Source organism: Homarus americanus, unplaced genomic scaffold (genome assembly GCF_018991925.1).
Source record: "Homarus americanus isolate GMGI-L3 unplaced genomic scaffold, GMGI_Hamer_2.0 scaffold7217, whole genome shotgun sequence".
Taxonomy (NCBI): Eukaryota; Metazoa; Arthropoda; class Malacostraca; order Decapoda; family Nephropidae; genus Homarus; species Homarus americanus.
The window spans coordinates 170,001-196,912 of record NW_024711888.1 but is presented as its reverse complement, the minus strand read 5'-3'; the positions used below and the strand labels follow the sequence as shown (position 1 = coordinate 196,912).

The 26,912-nt window shown below is 50.5% G+C and overlaps 1 protein-coding gene across 1 annotated transcript in view; it reads left to right on the top strand.

Moving 5' to 3' along the window:
• Nucleotides 1-26,912, top strand: part of LOC121858969 (discoidin domain-containing receptor 2-like) — a 137,312-nt gene that overhangs the window by 58,386 nt on the left and 52,014 nt on the right. Inside the window, exon 4 of the mRNA XM_042355630.1 lies at nt 20,320-20,467. Coding sequence (XP_042211564.1) covers nt 20,320-20,467 — 148 coding nt within the window. The remainder of the gene's footprint in view (nt 1-20,319; nt 20,468-26,912) is intronic.

Here is a 26,912-nt window from a genome sequence, read left to right as displayed (position 1 = left end):
AAAACTTTTGTACAGACACCCTAAAGGTCAGTATCCAACCCCCCTTCCCATTCCTTCTCTTCACTCCTTTCCCTTATTTTACCCTTTCCCTCCTGTCCCCTTTCTCCCCTTCTTCCTCCCTTTCCTCCCCCTCCCTTCCCTTTTTCCCTCCCCTTCTTCCCTTCCTTCCTCCACTTCTCCTTCCCCTTTTTTCCACCCTTTCCCCTTCACCCCTTCCTCCCCCTTCTCCTTCCCTCCCCTCTTCCCTTTCCCTTCCTCCACTACGATACCTGAGTTACCCTCCTGTCTACACACCCCATTCTGACCTACGACACACACACACACACACACACACACACACACACAACACACTCTCTAAATATATGACCGCTAACCCAACCTAATCCTACCCCTAATTTAATCCACTTCACTACGTCACGTTAACTGTTGGCTCACCCTATAATTAACATGACATGTGAGTTAACCTAATGAGATGATGTGGTTAAATCATCGTTGTTAATGAGGTGAATTATATAGTACACTGTCAACATGGCCTCAGGTAACAGATATATAGGCTAATTACAATACCTGTGTCTATGGTGGGGTTAGCAGGTGGGGTTGGTAGATAGATAGATAGATAGATAGATAGATAGATAATAGATAGATAGATAGATAGATAGATAGATAGATACCTTCCTACCTACCTTTTCTTTCCCAGGACGGTGACCACACAGTAAGAACCTTGACCACAACACAGCCTTAACCATCTTGTTTACCACAGGATGATGGCCGCTTGTTTTCTTTCTTCCAGGAGATCAGCGCACACCCAAATCTTCATCTTCTTACAGGTTCATCTCTTGTTTTCCCCTAGGACGGCGGTCGAACCTCGTTATAAAAAACACGTGACAACAGAGATTTAAGTAATTATTAAATCTTGGGTGAGGCGCGCCTCAACAACTGGCTATTGGAAAACGATATCAATACGGGTTTATACTGTTCTATTTCACCCCAACATGGCCGACCCACCCAGACCATCCCAGCCACCCTTTGCCTGCCGTCCTGCTCTCCCACCTCCGCTCCTGCCACCACCTCCTTGCTCACACCCACCTTGCCTGCTGTCCTGCCTCCCACCTCCCGCCTCCTGCCCACCTCCGTCATGCCTGCCACCTGCCGCTGCCACCCACCCCTGCCTGCCACCCACCCCTTGCCTTCCAGCCGCCCTGCCTCCCACCCTGCCGCCTTGCCTCCCACCTCCGCCCTGCCTCCCACCTCCGCCCTGCCTCCCACCTCCGTCCTGTCTGCCACCCCTGCATGCCACCCACCCCTTGCCTGTCACCCACCCTTGCCTGCCACCCCTGGCCAGCCTGCCACCACCCACTGCCTGTCACCCACCCCTTGCCTGCCACCCCTGCCTGCCACCCTGGAGAGGAGGGAAGAGAGGAGGAGAATGCAATATGAATTTCACAGAGGCGATATGTTTTATATCCCATTTGCTAGGGGAGAGAACGTGTTGTGGGGAGAACCGGTGGGGGAGAGAACGGGTTGTGTTGTGGGAGAGAACCGCCAGGGGGGAGAACGGGTTGTGTTGTGGGAAGATAACGGTTGTGTTGTGGGGAGAGAACTGGTTGTGTTTGGGGAGAGAACCGGGTTGTGTTTGGGAGAGAAACGGTTGTTGTGGGAGATAACCAGGTTAGGGAGAGAACCGGTGGTTAGGGGAGAGAACCGGGTTTGCTAGGGGAAACTGGCAGGGCAGGGGAGAGAACTGGCCAGGCTGTGGGAGAGAACCGGGTTGTGCTAGGGAGAGAACCGCTAGTAGGGAGAGAACCGGGTTGTGTTGTGGGGAGAGAACCGGCCAGCTAGGGGAGATAACCGGGTTGTAGGGGAGAGAACCGGCTAGTTAGGGGAGATAACTGCCATGTTGTGGAGGTGTTAAGATGGTGTTATGATACCAGACGATGGTTGTGAGTTATTATGTGTTGGTTGTAGAAAGTCAGGTGAGGTCTACCAGGTGTTTAGCCCATTAACCTGTTTGTCTGTTTGTTTACTTCCGTGTCTGTTCATCGCTTCTGTCTGTCTGTTTACCTGTCTGTCTGTCTGTTTACCTGTTTCTGTTTACCTGTCTGTCTGTCTGTTTACCTGTCTGTCTGTTTACCTGTCTGTCTGTTTACCTGTCTGTCTGTTTACCTATCTGTCTGTTTACCTGTCTGTCTGTTTACTCGTCTGTCTGTCTTGTTTACCTGTTTCTGTTTACCTGTGTCTGTCTGTTTACCTGTCTGTCTGTTTACCCGTGTCCGTCTGTTTACCTGTCTGTCTGTTTACCTGTTTGTCTGTTTACCTGTTCGTCCGTTTACCTGTCTGTCTGTTTACCTGTTCCGGTTCGTTTTACTTGTCTGTCTGCTTTTACCTGTCTGTCTGTTTACCTGTGTTCGTCTGTTTACCTGTCTGTCTGTTTACCTGTCTGTCTGCTTCCCTGTGTCTGTCTGTTTACCTGTCTGTCTGTTTTACCTGTCTGTCTGTTTACCGTTCCGTCTGTTTACCTGTGTCTGTCTGTTTACCTGTCTGTCTGTTTACCTGTCTGTCTGTTTACCTGTCTGTCTGTTTACCTGTCTGTCTGCTCCGTTTACCTGTCTGTCTGTTCGTTCTGTCTGTCTGTTTACCTGTGTCTGTCTGTTTACCTGTGTCTGTCTGTTTACCTGTCTGTCTGTCTATTTACCTGTCTGTCTGTCTGTTTACCTGTCTGTCTGTCTGTTTACCTGTCTGTCTGTTTACCTGTATTCGTCTGTTTACCGTGTCTTCTGTTTACCTGTCTGTCTGTCTATTTACCTGTCTGTCTGTCTGTTTACCTGTCTGTCTGTTTACCTGTCTGTCTGTTTACCTGTCTGTCTGTTTACCTGTCTGTCTGTCTGTTTACCTGTCTGTCTGTTTACCTGTCTGTCTGTCTGTTTACCTGTCTGTCTGTTTACCTGTCTGTCTGTTTGTTTGTTAAGTGTTTCGCTGTGTTTATTTGCTAGTTTCATGTCATTCCCATACCATATCCTCCCATATCCTCCCATATCCTCCCATATCCTTCCCCATATCCTCCCCCATTCCTCATCCTTCCCATACCTCTTCCACACACCCTCCCCTACTATCTCATCACCTTCTCCACACACCCTCCCACCCCCACCACCCCCTCCACACATCACCCCTCCACCCCCTTCACCACATCACCCTCCCACTCTTCCACCACCCCTCCACACATCACCCCTCCCACTCCACCACCCCCTCCACACACCCTCCCACCCCCCTTCACCACCCCCTCCACACATCACCTCCCACTCCCTTCATCACCCTCCCACCCCCCTTCACCCCCTTCATCCTTCCTCCCCCTCCCTCCCCACGCCTCCCCCAGTGTTGTAGTAGCACGCACTGGGGTGGCTACTGCCCTTACACCTGTTTTATGGTAATTGGTTGTTAAACACTTATTTTCTTCCCATTCTGGTGCACCTTTATTCCCGGAGGCCTACCTGTGTAGAGAGAGAGAGAGAGAGAGAGAGAGAGAGAGAGAGAGAGAGAGAGAGTATATAATGATTTAAACTACAATAGAACACAAAACATTGGGAATTGTTCAATATATATCGTTATATTTCCACAATGTCTTTCGGCCTGTTGGAGTGTCGGGCCAAGTTTTATGTTAGTGTGACGTTAGACATTTCCTGGTCTGTGTTTATGACTTTATTACCGTGTCTTGCAGTACTTGTCTCGTAATAATGCACGTTGGCACCATCCTGTCTGAGGGTTGGTGACAACGGCCCTCCACTCTGAGGGTTGGTGACCACAGCCCTCCACTCTGAGGGTTGGTGACAAATGCCTCCACTCTGAGGTTGGTGACCACGACCCTCCACTCTGACGGTTGGGTGACCACGGCCTCCACTCTGAGAGTTGGTGACAGCCTCCACTCTGAGGGTTGGTGACCACAGCCTCCACTCTGACGGTTGGTGACAACGGCCTCCACTCTGAGAGTTGGTGACAACGGCCTCCACTCTGAGGGTTGGAGACAAAGGCCTCCACTCTGAGGGTTGGTGACAACGGCCTCCACTCTGAGGGGGGTTGGAGACAAGCCCTCCACTCTGAGGGTTGGTGACCACGACCTTCCACTCTGACGGTTGGTGAGGCCTCCACTTGAGGGTTGGTGACCACGACCTTCCACTCTGACGGTTGGTGACCACGGCCTCCACTCTGAGGAGTTGGTGACAAAGGCCCTCCCACTCTGAGGGTTGGTGACCACAGCCCTCCACTCTGAGGGGGTTGGTGACCACGGCCCTCCACTCTGAGGGTTGGTGACCACGGCCCTCCACTCTGAGGGTTGGTGACCACAGCCCTCCACTCTGAGGTGGTGACAACGGCCTCCACTCTGAGGGTTGGTGACAACGGCCTCCACTTGAGGGTTGGGTGACAACGGCCTCCACTCCACACTCATCCGGGGCTGTGTTAACTAACCTCCCACAGCTTGTATCTCTCAGGGACCACAGCTGTTAACGTCTCAGTCTCCCCCCCGGCCCTTAGCTATAAACATTCCCTTAATATTAGAAGGAATTCATGACCACACACGTCACCTTCAACATGTTACCTGCTGGCAAATCCCCGCCACCCTCATGACGGGAAATTCCCTGCGTGAACAAATCCTCTGTATTCTAATATGGCAGAATTCTCCCTCCATACCGCGAGAAATTCCCCACAGTAGCCAGAAATTACCCCACATAGCTGAAATTTCCCTCATGTAAAGTTATCGTTGCATTCACTGCTTTTTTCCCTAATAGAATGACCCGTTGGCAACTGTTCACGGGATGAGGGTTGCTACTTAGCCATTTATAATTTCCGACATAAAGGACTTGACTGGCGTGGTCACATGTGTAGAGTACCGGCTGTATGTATGTATGTATGTATGTATGTATGTATGTATGTATGTATGTATGTATGTTTATTTATGTATGTATTGTGAAGAGCTCAGCCATTATGATGACTTTATTGTATATTTATTATACATTTCCACCCTTAGTTGTCATTCACAGTATGTAGTAAGTATTGTTTGCACACACGACTATTAATTAATTTATTAAAGGTAAAATGGTGACTTACCTTCTCCCACACACTATCCCATAAATCAAGTTTCTCCTAACACTACTCTCAGGTACTCAGCTTATTATAGGAAGGGTTTTATGAGTCTTTACAAAAACACCACAACCTGTTTCGAAAGTCCAAAACCAGCCGCAGGGCGGCCGACCTGTATACAAGGTTTATTAAATTAAGATTATTTGTTATAAAAATATTTCCACAGAGGAAGCATCAACGCCACAGGCGACGAACCTCATACTCTGCCCTCAGATCAGTTCACCAATATATCCCATTTGTGTATTCAATTATGTGTATGTTTGTTTTAAGAAGTGTTTTGTGTATCTAACTTCTCTCATAGTGATTTTACTGATATTATTTGATACAAAAACTGTCCTTAATTTTATTCGGCAAAGTCTTCCGTCGCATAATTAGGGAATGGGTCTCTTGATTGACAAATAATATACTAGTAACATAAGTGATACAAATAAGATATATAATAACTAGATGGGGAAAAGGTCATACTACAGGGCATTTCAACATAGTGACAGTGCAAGAAGTAGTATTTACTGAGTGAATACACTGATTTATTAAGTTATTGATAATTTTACAATGGTTGGGACTGGGCTGTTCTTATAGCGATCAGTCTGCACGTATGGGCTGGATGCGGTTGTGGTGTTGAACAGCAATTCGCAGACGAGGGATTCATATATGTAGTTGTTATGTAAGTGAAACAGAGAGAGAAAGAGAGAGGGCTAGTGGGTCTTCAGTGTTTTGTGAATGGTCAAGAAAACGAAAATGTTTAATAGTCCTTGTGTGTGTGTGTGTGTGTGTGTGTGTGTGTGTGTGTGTGTGTGTGTGTGTGTGTGTGTGTGTGTGTGTGTGTGTGTGAGTACTGCTTCAATTATTACTCGAGATTTGTCCATGAACACACGGTGAAGGAAGAGGAGAGGAGAACATGAAATAGGGAGGAGGGAAGTAATAGAGGCAGGAGGCCTGCAAGAGGTAAGGTAGGTGAGGTAGAGGCCACAAGAGGTAGGGTAGGGGGGAGGAGGCCGCAAGATGTAGGGGTGATGAGGTAGGAGGCCGTGAGGTAGGAGGGAGGGGAGGCCACAAGAGGTAGGGTAGGTGAAGTAGGAGGCCGCAAGAGGTAGGGGTAGGTGAGGTAGGAGGCCACAAGAGGTAGGGTAGGTGAGGTAGGGAGGCCGCAAGAGGTAGGGTAGGTGAGGTAGGAGGCCACAAGAGGTAGGGGTAGGTGAGGTAGGAGGCCACAAGAGGTAGGTGAGGAGGCCAGAGTAGGTAGTGAGGGAGCACAAGAGGTGGGGTAGGTGAGGTAGGAGGCCACAAGAGGTAGGGTAGGTGGAGGTAGGGAGGCCACAAGAGGTAGGGGTAGGGTGAGGTAGGAGGCCACAAGATGTAGGGGTAGATGAGGTAGGAGGCCACAAGAGGTAGGGGTAGGTGAGAGGAGGCCACAAGAGGTGTAGGGAGGTAGGGGATGTAGGGGGAGGAGGAGGCCACAAGAGGTAGGGTGGGAGGTAGGAGGCCAAGGAGGTAGGGTAGGTGAGGTAGGAGGCCACAAGATGTAGGGGTAGGTGAGGTAGGAGGCCACAAGAGGTAGGTAGGTGGGAGGTAGGAGGCCACAAGAGGTAGGGTAGGGAGGTAGGAGGCCGCAAGATGGGGGTAGGTGAGGTAGAGGCCACAAGAGGTAGGGTAGGTGAGGTAGAGGCCACAAGAGGTAGGGTAGGTGAGGTAGGAGGCCACAAGAGGTAGGGTAGGTGAGGTAGGAGGCCACAAGAGGTAGGTAGTGAGGTAGGAGGCCGCAAGATGTGGGGTAGGTGAGGTAGGAGGCCACAAGAGGTAGGGGTAGGAAGTAATAGAGACAGGAGGCCGAGAGCAATGTAGGTGAAGTAATGGAGGCAGGAGGCCACGAGAGGTTAGAGTAGGAAGTAATAGAGTGGGAGGCCACAGAGGTAGGGTAGTGAAGTACAGAGGCAGGAGGCCACAAGAGGTAGGGTAGGTGAATTAATAGAGGCAGGAGGCCACGAGAGGTTAGAGTAGGTGGAAGTAGAGGTAGGAGGCCACGAGAGGTAGGGTAGGTAAAGTAATAGAGGCCACGAGAGGTAAGGTAGGTGAAGTAATAGAGGCAGGAGGCCACAAGAGGTGTGTTGAGGCCAGGTTTCGCCCCTACAGTTTTTGCCCCACACAGTATCGACAGCTGGGCCGCCTTGTGGTTTTACTGCTGTTTATCCTGTGGTGGCGGTCTGTTATTATGGTGGTGGTGGAGGGTGAAGGAGTGGTGGAGGGTGGTGAAGTTGGCGGTGAAGGAGTGGTGGAGGTGGAGGTGAAGTAGTTGGAAGCAGGTAAGGAGTGGTGGTGGTGAGGGTAGAAGTTGTTTGGTAGGTAAAGGAGTGGTGGAGGTGGAGGGTGGTGAAGTTGTTGGTGAAGTTGGTGGTAAAGGAGTGGTGGTGGTGGTGGTGGTGGGGAAGGAATGGTGGAGGCAAATGGGTGATTGAAATTAGGTGTTGTGGTCGACGGTGAGAGTGTGTGAGAGAGAGGTTAAGTGTCCACTGTGACGACCAAAGTTCCTGATGTAGTCTCTGCCTTAACCCCTCTCTTCACCACCACCCCTTCCCCTCCACCTCACCCCTTCCCTCCTTCTGTCCCTCTCTCCTCCCTCCATCTCACCCCTTCCTCCCTCCACCCTCACCCTTCCTTCCACCTCACCTTCCCCCCTCCACCCCTCCCCTCCCTCCATCTCACTCCTTCCTCCCTCCCACCCTTCACACCCCTTCCCTCCACCTCACCCTCTCCCTCCACCTCACCCTTCCCTCCACCTCACTCTTCCCTCCCTCCACCTCACTCTTCCTCCACCTCACTCTCTTCCTCCTCCACCTCACCTTCCTCCCTCTCCACAAAGTTAGGTGCCAGAGAATTTTTCCCTCGCAGTCAACTTAATTCACGAGCTTTTTGGTCACAATCTCGTTCTTTGTTCCTGCCTCGCACGACCACCTGCCTAATGGAGGACCCCTACCCCCTCCCCCTACCTACCATGGTCCGCTATGGCCCTGACACTCACTAAAGGGGCTATATGTCTTCATGGCACTCCTATATGGTCACTTACTTTAAGGGTCTGGGTTCCCAGGAGGACTCCCTCCCCCCCTACTCCCTCCCGGTGGCCTGGTATGGTCCACTATGGCCCTAGCACTCTTTGTTAGGTGTGGCCCTTTATACTTCCAGGCCATACGGTATTAGTGCCATATATGATCATGGCACTCTTTAGGGACAGCCACTCAGACTCATTTACGGGTGTGGCACTTGTGGGTCCTAACATGGCCCGGTATGGCCCTCGTATATAACATTGCACTCAATCAAGAGTCATATATCATCGCATTTAAATAAAGCCAAGTAAAGGTTTTAAGAGCCATATAATATACCATGCCCCTGTCTTATTCATTCCCTCATGGCCTGCATGTCCCTCACACCACAATGACACACTAGGGTGACGTCATCATGGCCCTCACACTCACACCAACACACTAGGTGACAGATCATGCCCCCACACTCACACTAACACACTAGGGTGACAGCATCATGGCCTGACACTCACACTAACACACTAGGGGTGACGTCATCATGGCCCCCACACTCACACTGACACACTAGGGTGACGTCATCATGGCCCTGACACTCACACTCAACACACTAGGGGTGACGTCATCATGCCCCACACTCACACTGACACACTAGGGGTGACGTCATCATGCCCTCACACTCACACTGACACATAGGTGACGTCATCAGCCTACACTCACACTAACACACTAGGGTGACGTCATCATGCCTCACACCACACTGACACACTAGTGACGTCATCATGCCCCTCACACTCACACTGACACACTAGGGTGACGTCATCATGCCCCACACTACACTGACACACTAGTGACGTCATCATGCCCCCACCACACTGACACACTAGGGGTGACGTCATCGCCCTGACACTCACACTGACACACTAGGGGTGACGTCATCATCCCTCACACCACACTGACACACAGGTGACGTCATCATGCCTCACACCACACTGACACACTAGGGTGACGTCATCATGCCCTCACACCACACTGACACACAGGGGTGACGTCATCATGCCCTCACCCACACTGACACACTAGGGTGACGTCATCATGCCCTCACACACACTGACACACTAGGGTCGTCATCATGGCCCTGACACTACACTAACACACTAGGGTGACGTCATCATGCCCCTCACACTCACACTGACACACTAGGGTGACGTCATCATGCCCTCACACCACACTGACACACTAGGGTGACGTCACTGCCCTCACACCACACTGACACACTAGGGGTGACGTCATCATGCCCTCACACTCACACTGACACACTAGGGTGACGTCATCATGCCCTGACACTCACACTAACACACCAGGGTGACGTCATCAGCCCCTCACACTCACACTGACACACTAGGTGACGTCATCATGGCCCTACACTACACTAACACACTAGGTGACGTCATCATGCCCCTACACTCACACTAACACACTAGGTGACGTCATCATGCCCCTCACACTCACACTGACACACTAGGGGTGACGTCATCATGCCCTCACACTCACACTGACACACTAGGGGTGACGTCATCATGCCCCTCACACTCACACTGACACACTAGGGGTGACGTCATCATGCCCCTCACACTCACACTGACACACTAGGGGTGACACATGCCCCTCACACTCACACTGACACACTAGTGACGTCATCATGCCCCTCACACTACACTGACACACTAGGGTGACGTCATCATGCCCTCACACTCACACTAACACACTAGGGTGACGTCATCATGCCCTCACACTCCACACTGACACACTAGGGTGACGTCATCATGCCCCCCACTCACACTGACACACTAGGGTGACGTCATCATGCCCCTCACACTCACACTGACACTAGGGGTGACGTCATCATGCCCTCACACTCACACTGACACACTAGGGTGACGTCATCATGCCCCTCACACTCACACTGACACACAGGGGTGACGTCATCATGGCCCTGACACTCACACTAACACACTAGGGTGACGTCATCATGGCCCTACACTCACACTGACACACTAGGGTGACGTCATCATGCCCCACACTCCACACTGACACACTAGGGGTGACGTCATATGCCCTCACACTCACACTGACACACTAGGGGTGACGTCATCATGCCCCTCACACTCACACTGACACACTAGGGGTGACGTCATCATGGCCCTGACACCACACTAACACACTAGTGACGTCATCATGGCCCTCACACTCACACTGACACACTAGGGGTGACGTCATCATGGCCCTGACACTCACACTAACACACTAGGTGACGTCATCATGCCCCTCACACTCACACTGACACACTAGGGGTGACGTCATCATGCCCCTGACACTCACACTAACACACTAGGGGTGACGTCATCATGCCCCTCACACTCCACACTGACACACTAGGGGTGACGTCATCATGGCCCCTGACACTCACACTAACACACTAGGGGTGACGTCATCATGCCCCTCCACACTCACACTGACACACTAGGGTGACGTCATCATGCCCTCACACTCACACTGACACTAGGGGTGACGTCATCATGGCCCTGACACTCACACTAACACACTAGGGGTGACGTCATCATGCCCCTCACACTCACACTGACACACTAGGGGTGACGTCATCATGGCCCTGACACTACACTAACACACTAAGGGTGACGTCATCATGGCCCTGACACTCACACTAACACACTAGGGTGACATCATCATGCCCCTGACACTCACACTAACACACTAGGGTGACGTCACCATGCCCCTGACACTCACACTAACACACTAGGGGTGACGTCATCATGCCCTCACACTCACACTGACACACTTGGTGACGTCATCATGCCCTCACACTCACACTAACACACTAGGGGTTGACGTCATCATGCCCCTCACACTCACACTAACACACTAGGGGTGACGTCATCATGGCCCTGACACTACACTAACACACTAGGGGTGACATCATCATGGCCCTCACACTCACACTAACACACTAGGGGTGACGTCATCATGGCCCTGACACTCACACTAACACACTAGGGTGACGTATCATGGCCCTCACACTCACACTAACACACTAGGGGTGACGTCATCATGCCCATGACACTCACACTAACACACTAGGGGTGACGTCATCATGCCCCTCACACTCACACTAACACACTAGGGGTGACGTCATCATGCCCCTCACACCTCACACTAACACACTAGGGGTGACGGCATCATGGCCCCTGACACTCACACTAACACACTAGGGGTGACGGCATCATGGCCCCTGACACTCACCAACACAATAGGGTGACGTCATCATGGCCCTGACACTCACACACCAACACACTAGGGTTGACGTCATCATGCCCCTCACACTCACACTCAACACACTAGGTGACGTCATCATGGCCCTGACACTCACACTAACACACTAGGGTTGACGTCATCATGGCCCTGACACTCACACTAACACACTAGGGTGACGTCATCATGGCCCTGACACTCACACTAACACACTAGGGTGACGTCATCATGCCCTGACACTCACACTAACACACTAGGGGTGACGTCATCATGGCCCTGACACTCACACTAACACACTAGGGTGACGTCATCATGCCCCTCACACTCACACTAACACACTAGGGGTGACGTCATCATGGCCCCGAACACTCACACTAACACACTAGGGGTGACGTCATCATGCCCCTGACACTCACCTAACACACTAGGGTGACGTCATCATGGCCCTCACACTCACACTAACACACTAGGGGTGACGTCATCATGCCCCTGACTCACACCAACACACTAGGGTGACGTCATCATGCCCCTCACCTCACACTAACACACTAGGGGTGACGTCATCGGCCCCTGACACTCACACTAACACACTAGGGGTGACGTCATCATGGCCCTGACACTCACACTAACACACTAGGGTGACGTCATATGGCCCTGACACTCACACTAACACACTAGGGGTGACGTCATCATGGTCCTGACACTCACACTGGCACACTAGTGACGTCATCATGCCTACACACACTAACACACTAGGGGTGACATCATGGCCCCTCACACTCACACTAACACACTAGAGGTGACGTCATCATGCCCCTGACACTCACACACTAACACACTGGGGTGACGTCATCATTGCCCCTGACACTCACACTAACACACTAGGGTGACGTCATCATGGCCCTGACACTCACACTAAACACACTAGGGGTGACGTCATCATGCCCCTGACACTCACACTAACACACTAGGGGTGACGTCATCATGGCCCTGACACTCACACTAACACACTAGGGGTGACGTCATCATGGCCCTGACACTCACACTAACACACTAGGGGTGACGTCATCATGGCCCTGACACCACACTAACACACTAGGTGACGTCATCATGGCCCTGACACACACACTAACACACTAGGGGTGACGGCATCATGCCCTGACCCACACTAACACACTAGGTGACGGCATCATGGCCCTGACACACTAACACACTAGGGTGACGTCATCATGGCCCTGACACACTAACACACTAGGGTAATAGTGAGGAGTTAGTATAGTGCATCACCATAACTACCACACTGTCACTTACCTGTCTTCAACAACACACTTATTTTTACACTGCTGTTGTTGTGGTGGTGGTGGTGGTGGTGGTTGTTGTTGTTGTTGTTGTTGTTGTTGTTGTGGTGGTGGTGGTGGTGGTGGTGTTGTTGTTGTTGTTGTTGTTGTTGTTGGGTGGTGGTGGTGGTGGTTTTGTTGTTGTTGTTGTTGTGGTGGTGGTGGTTGTTGTTGTTGTTGTTGTTGTTGTTGTGGTGGTGGTTGTTGTTGTTGTTGTTGTTGTGGTGGTGGTGGTTGTTGTTGTTGTTGTTGTGGTGGTGGTGGTGGTGGTTGTTGTTGTTGTTGTTGTGGTGGTGGTGGTGGTTGTTTTGTGGTGCCCTATATAAAAAATATAACTCTACCATTCGCTCTAGCTCGTGCCCTTCTTGCTCTCGGTGGTTTATGTTCTCAAACTGGTTGGGAACGAGTTTGCTGTGGAGGAGAGAGAGAGAGAGAGAGAGAGAGAGAGAGAGAGAGAGAGAGAGAGAGAGAGAGAGAGAGAGAGCTGTTGACCGCCGGCCAATAACTTCCAGTTTTTCTCTCTAGTTTTGGAAAATTCTGTCACGCTCAGCTCAGCTCTGTGACACCTTGACAGATCGCCCCTGGTGGGGGTGAGTAGGGTGGGTAGGCATGGGGGTGAGGAGGGATGCATGGGGTGAGGAGGGAGGTAGGCATGGGGGTGAGGAGGGAGGGTAGGCATGGGGGGTGAGTAGGGGAGGGTAGGCATGGGGGGGTGAGGGAGGTAGGCATGGGGGGTGAGTAGGGGAGGGTAGGCATGGGGGGTGAGGAGGGAGGGTAGGCATGGGGGTGAGTAGGGGAGGGTAGGCATGGGGGGGTGAGTAGGGAGGGTAGGCATGGGGGTGAGTAGGGGAGGGGGCATGGGGAGTAGGCTGGTTGGAGAGTGCTGTCTGGAGGGAGGGAGGGGGAGGCTGGCTGGTGGGGAGTAGGAGGGTAGTTGGAGGTGGGAAGTATGATTAACCAAAAACTCCCTCTCTCCTTCCCACTCTCCTTCCCTCCCTCCCACTCTCCTTCCCTTCCTCTCACTCCCTTCCTCCCTCCTCCCTCCTCCTCCCTCCCTCCTCCCTCCCTCCCTCCCTCTCCCTCCCTCCCTCCCTCCCTCCCTCCCTCCCTCCCTCCCGCCATCAGCCGCCAACAGTCGATCGTAAACCAGAACAGAAAAAATAAGGATTACAGAAACTTTTATTCCTTTGGCAACTAATATGTGTGTGTGTGTGTGTGTGTGTGTGTGTGTGTGTGTGTGTGTGTGTGTGTGTGTGTGTGTGTGTGTGTGTGTGTGTGTGATCAACTAACCATTCACCTATACACACAAACGAGGACCACAACTACTGGCAGAAGCAGGGCGAAACATTCCTTCGCCTGAAGTGGAATGCAACCGGTTCTTTTTCTTTTTTCTTTTTGTAGTGAAGGAAAGGTAAAGGAAGTTAGAGGTGGGGGAGGAAGATTAGAGGTGGGGAAAGAAAGATATAGTTCGGAAATTGAAGAAATTCAGTAGGAGGTAAGAGAGGGCGGGCTGACAGCTTAGCTAAGCTAATGGTGTGTTAGGTTGTGTCATGGGTTAGTTATTGTCTGTCGGTACAGGCACTAGACATCCTACCCTGTCCCATATATGGATGTTTTGAGGGCCTTATTTCATATTCCGCCGACCCTACTGGCGGATGCTGGTCTAGGGAGGTTGTCTATTGCCTGGCCGCATAGATCGGGGGTGGTAATGGACCTTTTGAGATTTGGTAACTTTTGGGGAACCATGGGTTGTTGTCATTATCTGGTGGAGTCTTTGAAGGAGTTCTTGCTCTGATCGTTCTATCTTCTGCCAGACTCTGCTGGCCAGGTGCAGCTGCTGGTTGATGGGTTTTATTCTCAGGTCTCTATGTATCTCGGCTGTGTAACCGTATCATTGCGCTGAGGAAAGTGCGGGGTGTCGAGAGTTGGTCAGGCGCTGTGGACTGCCCGTGCTGGCGTTGGTCTTATGGTAGAGGGTCTTATGTTCACTTAATGGCTCCTTGATACACTTCTACACCTCTAGGCATATTGTGAGCCTCTCTCTCTCTCTCTCTCTCTCTCTCTCTCTCTCTCTCTTTCTCTCTCGGGAAAGGAGTGTCTAGGACCGGGGTTGATAGCGGTGGGGAGAGAGGGAGAGGTAGAGAGGTATGGAGAGGGAGAGGTATGGAGAGGGAGAGGTATGGAGGAGGGTTGTTGGGAGGGGGAAGGGTAGGGGAGGTAGGAGGGGGGAGTCAGAGCTAGAGGCCCCTACCGACGTACCTTAGCCCATTTACATCTGTTTATCCTGACACTTTCAATTACGTCTTCTTGGGGAGGGGGGAGGGGGAGGGGAGGAAGGCAGGCGGCACTCCTTCCATCGCTGAAAACTTTGGAATCGATCTTCTTCCTCCCTTCTTCCTCTTTCTTCTTCTTCTTCTCCTCATCCTCCTCCTTCTTCTCCTTCTTCTTCCTCTTCTTCTGAAAATAAGGAAGATGAGCAAAACAAAAACCGGAGGACTAGAAGAGGATAATAATAATAATAACAAATAAATAATAATTAGTAGTAGTAGTAAAATGTGAGCAGGAGGTCGACCTCAGTACCAGCAGGAGGTCGACCTCAGTATAGCAGGAGGTCGACCTCAGTACCAGCAGGAGGTCGACCTCAGCCAGCAGGAGGTCGACCTCAGTACCAGCAGGAGGTCGACCTCAGTAGCAGGAGGTCGACCTCAGTACCAGCAGAGGAGGTCGACCCACAGGAGGTCGACCTCAGTACCAGCAGGAGGTCGACCTCAGTACTAGCAGGAGGTCGACCTCAGTACCAGCAGGAGGTCGACCTCAGCAGAGGTCGACCTCAGTACCAGCAGGAGGTCGACCTCAGTACTAGCAGGAGGTCGACCTCAGTACCAGCAGAAGGTCGACCTCAGTACTAGCAGGAGGTCGACCTCAGTACCAGCAGGAGGTCGACCTCAGTATAGCAGGAGGTCGACCTCAGTACCAGCAAGAGGTCGACCTCAGTAATAGCAGAAGGTCGACCTCAGTACTAGCAGGAGGTCGACCTCAGTACCAGCAGGAGGTCGACCTCAGTACTAGCAGGAGGTCGACCTCAGTACCAGCAGGAGGTCGACCTCAGTACCAGCAGGAGGTCGACCTCAATAGCAGGAGGTCGACCTCAGTACCAGCAGGAGGTCGACCTCAGTACTAGCAGGAGGTCGACCTCAGTACCAGCAGGAGGTCGACCTCTAGCAGGAGGTCGACCTCAGTACCAGCAGGAGGTCGACCTCAGACAGGAGGTCGACCTCAGTACCAGCAAGAGGTCGACCTCAGCAAGGAGACAAGGCCGACCCAGTACCAAGAGGTCACCCCAGACAGGAGGTCGACCTCAGTACCAGCAGGAGGTCGACCCTAGTACCAGCAGGAGGTCGACCTCAGTACCAGCAGGAGGTCGACCTCAGTACTGGCGAGGTCGACCTCAGTACTAGCAGGAGGTCGACCTCAGTACTTAGCAGGAGGTCGACCTCAGTACCAACCTGAGGTCGACCTCAGTACTAGCTGGAGGTCGACCTCAGTACCAGCAGGAGGTCGACCTAGTACAGCAGGAGGTCGACCTCAGTACCAGCAGGAGGTCGACCTCAGTACCAGCAGAGGCAACCTCAGTACTAGCAGGAGGTCGACCTCAGGGTTAGCAGAAGGTCGACCTCAGTACTAGCAGGAGGTCGACCTCAGATTACAGGAGGTCGACCTCAGTACCAGCAGGAGGTCGACCTCAGTACCAGCAAGAGGTCGACCTCAGTACCAGCAGAGGTCGACCTCAGTATCAGCAGGAGGTCGACCTCAGTACCAGCAGGAGGTCGACCCAGTACCAGCAGTGGACCTCAGTACCAGCAGGAGGTCGACCTCAGTACCAGCAGGAGTCGACCCCAGTACCAGCAGGAGGTCGACCTCAGTACTGCAGGGAGGTCGACCTCAGTACCCAGCAGGAGGTCGACCTCATACCAGCAGAGAGCGACCTCAGTACCAGCAGGAGGTCGACCTCAGACAGGAGGTCGACCTCAGTACTAGCAGGAGGTCGACTCAGTACCAGCGAAGGTCGACCTCAGTACTAGCAGGAGGTCGACCATTAGCAGGAGGTCGACCTCAGTACCAGCAGGAGGTCGACCTCAGTACCAGCAGGAGGTCGACCTCCAATTTCAACAAGGTCGACCTCAGTACTAGCAGGAGGTCGACCTTCGTAGCAGGAGGTCGACCTCAGTACCAGCAGGAGGTCGACCTCATACCGGAAGTACCTCAGGAGGTCGGCTAAATTCCTGAGTCGACTACTAATTAGCAGGAGGTCGACCTCAGTATGAGGAGGTCGACCTGTTTAGCAGGGGTCGACCTCAGGCTCCAGTCGACCTCCAGTGTTGTGATATATTACCCCCCTTTGTATGACCTGATTAAGTGGCATCTCCACCTGCCTTGTGTGTACTTATAGTGCAGTGCTGGGTGTAGTGGTGCTGGGTGTGGTGCAGTGCTGATTGCAGTGCTGGTGTGGTGCAGTGCTGGGTGTGGTCAGTGCTGGGTGTAGTGCAGTGCTGGGGTGTGGTGCTGGGTGTGGTGCTGGGTGTAGTGCAGTGTGGGTGTGCTGGGTGTGGTGCAGTGCTGGGTGTGCAGTGGGTGTGGTGCGGTGCAGTGCAGTGTGGTGGGTGTGTGGTGCAGTGCTGGGTGTGCTGGGTGTGTGTAGTGCTGGGTGTGCAGTGCTGGGTGTGCTGGGTGTGGTGTGGGTGTGCAGTGGGTGTGGTGCAGTGCTGGGTGTGGTGTGCTGTGTGCGTGCTGGGTGTAGTGCAGTGCTGGGTGTAGTGCTGGGTATAGTGTAGGTGTAATGTAGTGTATGGTGCAGTGTAATGTAGTGTTGGTGGCCGGTTAGTGGGTGTGAGCTGTGTGTGTGCTGGTGTGTAGTGTGGGTGTGTGTAGTGTATGGTGCAGTGTAATGTAGTGTTGGTGTGGTTAGTGGGTGTAGGAGCTGTGTGTAGTGCTGGGTGTAGTGTAGGTGTGGTTTAGTCCTGGGTGAAGTGGGTGGTGGGGTGTACAACAGGACAGAAGGTATACAGTGGTGTCAGAAGCAACAAGCCGTGATGAGGTGTAGCTGTATGTTGTGTTGCTGGTGGGTGGGGAGTGGGGAGGGGGGAAAGTGAGGAGGAGGTGGGAGGTGGGAAGGGTGGTGGGAGGGTGGAAAGTGACGGAGGTGGTGGGAAGTGGGAGGGTGGGAGAATGAGGGAGAGAGAGTGTGGGGAGGGAGTGAGGGGGGAAGAGGGGGGATGGAGAGTGGAATGTGGGCAAAGAGGTGGGGAGGGGAGATGGAGGGAGGGAGGGAGGTGTGGGGAGGGGGAGGGAGGTGGGGAGAGGAGTGTGAGGGAGGGAAGGTTTGGGGTCTAATATAACATAACATAACATAATATAATATAATTAATATATAAAATAATATAAAATAATATAATATAATATAATATAATAACAGGTGTATAGCATAATTATATAGAACAGGTGTGTCTGTTCTTGTTTACATAAATGATTTGCCCTTGTGTGTGTGTGTGTGTGTGTGTGTGTGTGTGTGTGTGTGTGTGTGTGTACACTTACCTCAAAAGTCTGCACGACAATGTGTTATTCATTGTCACACCTGCAATTGGACATATATGCGGCTGTGTATACACATTGAAAGCGTGTGTGTGTGTATGTGTGTGTGTACGAAAGAATTGTATTTGAAACAGGTGTAGACATGTGCGTGAAAGTCTGTGTGTACAGGTGTGGGAGCAACAGGTGTAGACATGTGCGTGAGAGTCTGTGTGTACAGGTGTAGGAGCAACAGGTGTAGACATGTGCGTAGAGTCTGTGTACAAGTGTGGGGCAACAGGTGTAGACATGTGCGTGAGTCTGTGTACAGGTGTGGGAGCAACAGGTGTGGTGTGCGTGAGTCTGTGTGCAGTGTGGAACAGGAGTCTTACTTAATAAGAGAGTCTGAGTGAAGGCTTTCATGGGGCTCTACCTTAGGGAGGCTTTGGGTGGTGAAGACGAGGAGGAGGGCGTGGGAGGAGGGCGTGAGGAGGGAGGGGGCTGGGGAGGAGGGCGTGGGGAGGAGGAGGAGGAGGGCGTGGGAGGAGGAGGAGGGGAGGGGGAGGAGGCAGTGTTAGTAAGAGGTGGAGGTGGTGGGTGGGGAGGGAGGGAGGCGATGTGGGAGGGAGGAGGGTTGGGGGTGAGTGGATGGGGGGGTTGGGAGGGGATGGAGAAGTGGTGAAGTGGGGTTGGGAAGGTGAGGAAAGTGAGGAGGAGAATTGGAAGAAGAGAAAGTAGGAGAGAGAAAGAAAGGTAAGAGAGGTAAGGTGAGGAGACAGGGAAGGAGAGAGCTGGGGGAGAAGTAATAGTTAGGAAGGTTGAGAATGTGTGTGTGTGTGTGTGTGTGTGTGTGTGTGTGTGTGTGTGTGTGTGTGTGTGTGTGTGTGTGTGTGTGTGTGTGTGTGTGTGTGTGTGTGTGTGTGTGTGTGTATGTGTGTGTGTGTGCCCAAGGAACACCAACTACCAGAAGAACAAAATAACATTGTGTTCTTGATATTCCGTGATATAAAATTAATCCCACTTTACTACTTATTCTTGTCTACCTTGATGAACAAACGAACAGAACGAGATGACATTTTGTTCAATTTTTTTTTGTCCTGTCCTGAAGGTGGTCTTAAAGAACTAAACCCATGCTCTTGTTCTCTAGCATATCCTGAAGGTGGTCTTGAAGAACTAAACCCATGCTCTTGTTCTCTAGCATATCCTGAAGGTGGTCTTGAAGAACTAAACCCATGCTCTTGTTCTCTAGCATATCCTGAAGGTGGTCTTGAAGAACTAAACCCATGCTCTTGTTCTCTAGCATATCCTGAAGGTGGTCTTGAAGAACTAAACCCATGCTCTTGTTCTCTAGCATATCCTGAAGGTGGTCTTGAAGGAGCTAAACCCATGCTCCTTGATTCTCCTGGCATATCCTGGAAGGTGGTCTTGAAGAACTAAACCCATGCTCTTGTTCTCTAGCATATCCTGAAGGTGGTCTTGAAGAACTAAACCCATGCTCTTGTTCTCTAGCATATCCTGAAGGTGGTCTTAAAGAACTAAACCCATGCTCTTGTTCTCTAGCATATCCTGAAGGTGGTCTTAAAGAACTAAACCCATGCTCTTGTTCTCTAGCATATCCTGAAGGTGGTCTTGAAGAACTAAACCCATGCTCTTATTCTCTAGCATATCCTGAAGGTGGTCTTAAAGAACTAAACCCACGCTCTTGTTCTCTAGCATATCCTGAAGGTGGTCTTAAATAACTAAACCCATGCTCTTGTTCTCTAGCATATCCTGAAGGTGGTCTTAAATAACTAAACCCATGCTCTTGTTCTCTAGCATATCCTGAAGGCGGTCTTGAAGAACTAAACCCATGCTCTTGTTCTCTAGCATATCCTGAAGGTGGTCTTAAAGAACTAAACCCATGCTCTTGTTCTTTTTTGTTGCAGATCTTGAAGGGGAACGTGAACACATACATGGTGGTGAAGAATGAATTGATACCTCCCATCCTGGCGTCCAAGATCCGGTTTGTCCCCTTCTCACCTCACCCTCGCACCGTGTGTATGAGAGTCGAGGTGATTGGCTGCCCGTACACAGGTAAGTCTGCATCCTCATTATCGTCGTCGTCACGTGTTAACTGCTCTCTCTCTCTCTCTCTCTCTCTCTCGGTCTTAGTGTAAGGATCTTTACTTTTCCTCATCTTCTCTTCTCCCTCTTCCTCCTCCTTCTCTCCCTCTTCCTCCTCCTTCTCTCTCTCTTCCTCCTCCTTCTCTCCCTCTTCCTCCTCCTTCTCTCTCTCTTCCTCCCGGTTTAACATGGTGAGAAATATTGTGGTGTGGAGCGTTGGTCAGCGTGTTAAATTATGCAGGAGGAGGAAGAAGAGGAGGAGGAGGAGGAAGAAGAAGAGGAGGAGGAGGAGGAGGAAGAAGAGAAGGAGGAAGAAGAGGAGTAGGAGGAGGAAGAAGAAGAAAGATATTGCTTGTTTACCTGTGTCGGTGTGTGTGCCGGGGGGGGGCGGTTAGCTGCTAGGTACGGATGAGCCAGTATTTACACTCTCTCTCTCTCTCTCTATTCACTCGAAAAGTATTAGAGAAAAGTTTGTGAAGTGAATGTTTGAATGTAAAAAAAGGTAAAAAAAAGTCTATATCTAAGTGAAGCCAAAAAGTTGTTATATAAGTGAAGTCAAAAAGTTGTCATATAAGTGAAGTGAAGTGAAAGTCTAAATCTAAAGAAAGGGAAAAGTTTCTATGTGAAAGAGGTGAAAACTTTGTATTTAATGAAAGTGAAAGTTTGTACTAACGTACAGTGAAAGTCCCACCCAAAAAAATCGATTTTCTCAATACTTTTTGGTGATTTATTATGGTACAGTTCTCTAGTTGACTTGGTGATCTGTGGTTCTTGTCTTGGTGATCTGTGGTTCTTGTCTTGGTGAGCTGTGGTTCTTGTCTTGGTGATCTGTGGTTCATGTGTTGGTGATCTGTGGTTCTTGTCTTGGTGATCTGTGGTTCTTGTCTTGGTGATCTGTGGTTCATGTGCTTGGTGATCTGTGGTTCTTGTCTTGGTGATCTGTGGTTCATGTCTTGGTAATCTATGGTTCTTGGTGATCTGTGGTTCATGTCTTGGTAATTTATGGTTCTTGGTGATCTGTGGTTCTTGTCTTGGTGATCTGTGGTTCTTGTCTTGGTGATCTGTGGTTCTTGTCTTGGTGATCTGTGGTTCTTGGTGATCCGCGGTTCTTGGTGATCCACGGTTCTTGGTGAGCTGTGGTTCTTGGTGATCCGCGGTTCTTGGTGATCCGCGGTTCATTCCTCCAACCAACAGGTCGGTGAACCTCTCCACATGTTGTGTTATAAAAGTCGTGTCAAAATTTTTCACTTTTCTCGATATTTTTTCCCCGGTACTTTGGGCAGCTGGGAGAGGAGGAAGTCGTGTCAAGAGCTGCCTGGAGTACGAGGCTTCGATACCAGGGTTCGAAAAAAGGTGCAGCGCTTCTTTGCTGTGTTATAATACGTTCACGGATTAGAAGTAAAGGTTCGAATAGGGTTCAGTCGAGTCGTTGTGTTTTGGTATGTAAGTACAGGGGCTATTAGTCAATGATTCGAACAGTGTCTAATGTTTTATACTATACAGTAGTTCGTAAGTTTAGATGTTTCGACACACGAGTTCGAATTGAAGGTTCAGTCTAGTGAATTGTAGAATAGTATGTGAAGTCACTGATTTAGTTCAGATGTTTCAAAAGGTTTCAGTCGAGATCTCCTTAATGTACTCAGTAAATTCTCAGTTTCGACACAAGGGTTCAAACTGAGTCCGATGCTTCTTTCTGTATAGTTTTTGGGTCCACAGGTTGGTGACCAGGCGCGGGTGGCACTCTCATAGTAGTGGTAGGTGCGGCAGTGACACAAACGAGAGGTCTCTTGAGTCCACAATTGCGAGGACAAAGGTTCGATGCCACAGTATGAAGAGAGTCGAGTTACAAGTGTTGTGTTGTGTTGTAAACTGAACACATGTTAACCTACTTTACCTGTAATAACTCACACAAAGGTAAATACTTCAGATAGAACTGCAAGCTTAAAATATAATGTAAATATATAGTGTCAGTGTGATAATTACATTCTATTATCATCTGAGCATAAAGGTAAAACAGTTTAATGGTATGATCAATGTACACCGGCGCCAGGTATAGTCATCAACAACAGGTGTCTAAACTCAACAAAATACTCCACATCACCTGGTCATTAGGGTGTTAAATCTCCTGCCACAGAAAGTGCCGTGAGATATTACCTGGACACGTTAGATAACATACAAACGGACGCAACAGTTAATGAGAAACGTGTATCTCTCTCTCTCTCTCTCTCTCTCTCTCTCTCTCTCTCTCTCTCTCTCTCTCTCTCTCTCTCTCTCTCTCTCTCTCTCTCACACCACTTGGAGAAGAGATGGGGGAAGGTAGGACTGGAGGGTGAGGGGTGAGGGATGGGCGTTCAGTAAATTGATCAATTATATAAAGTTTAAGTTTCTTCCTCCTTTCTCATCCCTTCACCTCCCTCTCGTTCCCCTCCTTCGCCTCCCTCTCGTTCCCCTCCTTCGCCTCCCTCTCGTTCCCCTCCTTCGCCTCCCTCTCGTTCCCCTCCTTCGCCTCCCTCTCCTTCCCCTCCTCATTCATTCCCCCCTCTACCTTCCTCCCTGTTTTCTCAGACTATTACCGCCCTCACCTCCCTTTCTTTCCCTTCCTCTCACCTCCATCTCCTTTCCCTGGCCTTTCCTCTCTCCTTCCCATTCCATCCTTTCCCCTTCATTTATCTTCATCCCCTCCTTCTTCTGACTACTACCGCCCCCCCCTCCTCCCTTCCCCACCTTCCCCCGTCTCCCCAGCTACTGTGAGTTCCTTCCCCCCTCTCCTCCCCCACCAGCGCCTGTCCACAGATAAACAAGGAGCAACAGGTAGTGGCCTCATTCCCATCGTGGGAGCAGTACTGTTGGAGGAGGAGGAACAAGGAGTAATGTTGGTGAAGGGGAGGAGGGTAGTGTTAGTGAGGGAGAGAGCCAGGCAGTAAGTAGTATTGGAGGAGGAGATTTTAGGCGTTGAGAACTCTACGGTGTTGGCCCGCCAGTGTTCACTTACTATTACTTGAGAATACTGGAGAGAGAGAGAGAGAGAGAGAGAGAGAGAGAGAGATGATCAGTCAGGTAGGCGCCGCAGCTGTCAGCCTCCATTAACGTATCCATCACTTGCCGCCACCACCACAACGACCACTACTACCACCACTATTAACCACTACGACTACCACCATCACCACCACTATTACCTCCACCGCTACCACCACTGCCACTACCACCATCACCACTACTATTACCACCATACTCTTTACAAGTCATTGAGTACATGTGGCCTCTTAGTGCAGTCAATGAGTACATGTGGCCTCTTAGTACAGTCATTGAGTACATGTGGCCTCTTAGTACAGTCATTGAGTACATGTGGCCTCTTAGTACAGCCATTGAGTACATGTGGCCTCTTAGTACAGTTGAGGAGTACATGTGGCCTCTTAGTACAGTCATTGAGTGCATGTGGCCTCTTAGTACAGCCATTGAGTACATGTGGCCTCTTAGTACAGTCATTGAGTACATGTGGCCTCTTAGTACAGTCATTGAGTGCATGTGGCCTCTTAGTACAGTCATTGAGTACATGTGGCCTCTTAGAACAGTTGAGGAGTACATGTGGCCTCTTAGGACAATCGTTGAGTACATGTGGTCTCTTAGTACAGACGTTGAGTACATGTTACCTCTTAGTACAGTTGAGGAGTACATGTGGCCTCTTAGTACAATTGTTGAGTACATGTGGCCTCATAGTACAGTTGTTGAGTACATGTGGCCTCTTAGTACAGTTATAGAGTACATGTGGCCTTTTAGTACAGTTGTTGAGTACATGTGGCCTCTTAGTACACTTGAGGAGTACTGTATATGTAGCCTCTTAGTACAGTCGTAGAGTACATGTGACCTTTTAGTACAGTTGTTGAGTACATGTGGCCTCTTAGTACAGTCGTAGAGTACATGTGGCCTCTTAGTACAGTTGTTGAGTACATTTGGACTCATGAATTTCAACGTCATTTGGGGATTAAAAGGAAACTATACTAAGATTACAGCGCCAACTAAACACAGCGGCCAGAGGAAGAACTACTAAGATTACAGTGCCAAGGAAACACAGCGGCAAGAGGTAGAACTACTAAGATCACAGCGCCAACTAAACACAGCGGCGAGAGGTAGAACTACTAAGATCACAGCGCCAACTAAACAAAGCGGCAAGAGGGAGAACTACTAAGATTACAGTGCCAAGGAAACACAGCGGCAAGAGGTAGAACTACTAAGATCACAGCGCCAACTAAACACAGCGGCGAGAGGTAGAACTACTAAGATCACAGCGCCAACTAAACAAAGCGGCCAGAGGAAGAAGAACTACTAAGATACAGTGCCAAGAAACACAGCGGCAAAGAGGTAGAACTACTTACCCACTAAAAGATCACAGCGCCAACTAAACACAGCGGCGAGAGGTACAACTACTAAGATCACAGCGTAACTAAACACAGCGGCGAGAGGAAGAACTACTAAGATTACAGTGCCAAGAAACACAGCGGCAGAGGTAGAACTACCCTAAGATTACAGCGCCAACCTTCAAACACAGCGGCGAGAGGCAAGAACTACTAAGATCACAGCGCCAACTAAACAAAGCGGCAAGAGGAGAACTGCTAAGATACAGTGCCAAAGGAAACACAGCGGCAAGAGGCAGAACTACTAAGATTACAGCGCCAACTAAACGCAGCGGTGAGAGGTAGAACTACTAAGATTACAGCGCCAACTAAACAAAGCGGCCAGAGGAAGAACTACTAAGATTACAGTGCCAAGGAAACACAGCGGCAAGAGGTAGAACTACTAAGATCACAGCGCCAACTAAACACAGCGGCGAGAGGCAGAACTACTAAGATCACAGCGCCAACTAAACAAAGCGGCCAGAGGAAGAACTACTAAGATTACAGTGCCAAGGAAACACAGCGGCAAGAGGTAGAACTACTAAGATTACAGCGCCAACTAAACACAGCGGCGAGAGGCAGAACTACTAAGATCACAGCGCCAACTAAACAAAGCGGCAAGAGGGAGAACTACTAAGATTACAGTGCCAAGGAAACACAGCGGCAAGAGGCAGAACTACTAATATTACAGCGCCAACTAAACACAACGGCAGATAGAGACACTAGAGTACTAGATTATTAAGCTGGTCTCCAATGTCGCTGTGAAGAATTTGTGTGGTAACGGTCGCCTTGGAGACCATAGGAGATACAGACCAGGAGGAGTGTTGATCTAGAGACTGAGAGAAGTGAGATCAAGTGTACAGAGAGGAGAGATAAGGCGAAGAGTTTTCCTACATGTTGAATGATTTAATTCCGTGTGTATGAGTGATGGCTGACGTGTGATGATGTGATGTGTGTGTGTGTGTGTGTGTGTGTGTGTGTGTGTGTGTGTGTGTGTGTGTGTGTGTGTGTGTGTGTGTGTGTGTCGGCTAATATAAACACACACGGGGGTCAAGAAGACATGGTTCTCGTGGCCAAATGATCGTCCTTAGCGTCAGTATTGCCAACGATAAATTACAATACCGTCCTCGGAGTCGGTCAGTGTTGCCAACGATAAATGAAACGTGGTGAACAGACAACAGGTGGTGTCAGCTGGTGCCGGGGGAGGGAAAGAAAGGAGGGAAAGAAAGGGAGGGAAAGAAAAGGGGAGGGGAAGAAAGGGGGGGGAGGAGAAGGAATGATAGTTAGTGATCAAAGAGGGAAGGGGAAGAAAAGAGGGAGGGAGGTAGGGAGGAAAGAGAAGAAGGGAAAGGGAGAAAGAATGGGAGGGTTAGGGAGGAAAGAGGGGAGGGGTTATGGAAGGAAGGGTGACTGAGTTGAGGCTTTCCTGTGTAGCCATAATTTAGTGATTCACATTGTCCCCCGGCCACTAGTGGATGTTCCAATATGGCGGTGACTGTGGCCAGGGTGGTATAATATGGGTGACTGTGGCAATGTGAGTGGCGTGGCACCAATATGGCAGTAACTGTGGCTGTGGTGTACCAATATGGCGGTGACTGTTCGGTGGTGAAATATGGGGTGATCAGCCAGGTGGTGTACCAATATGGCGGTAATTGCCAGGTGGGTACCAATATGGGAAGAGGGTGGTGTACCAATATGGCGGACACAGTAACTATGGGAAGGGATTCAATATGGCGGCGACAAGCAGGAGAAGGGGGTACAATATGGCTGCCATCACCGCTCGTTCCATCCTTGCAATACCAGCATAGTCACCGCCATTGGGGGGTGAGGAGGGCGGTGAGGAGGGGCGGTGAGGGAGACATATTGCCAGCCATCTTCCTTACCGCTTCTGTGTTATTGGTGATTCTGGAGTAACGTGGATGAGAAACACACCTCTACAGGTGAACATAGTAGGACAAGGACAGGTACAAGAACGGAATAACAAGTACAATTAGAGGCACCATTAACATAATACCGACTTCACC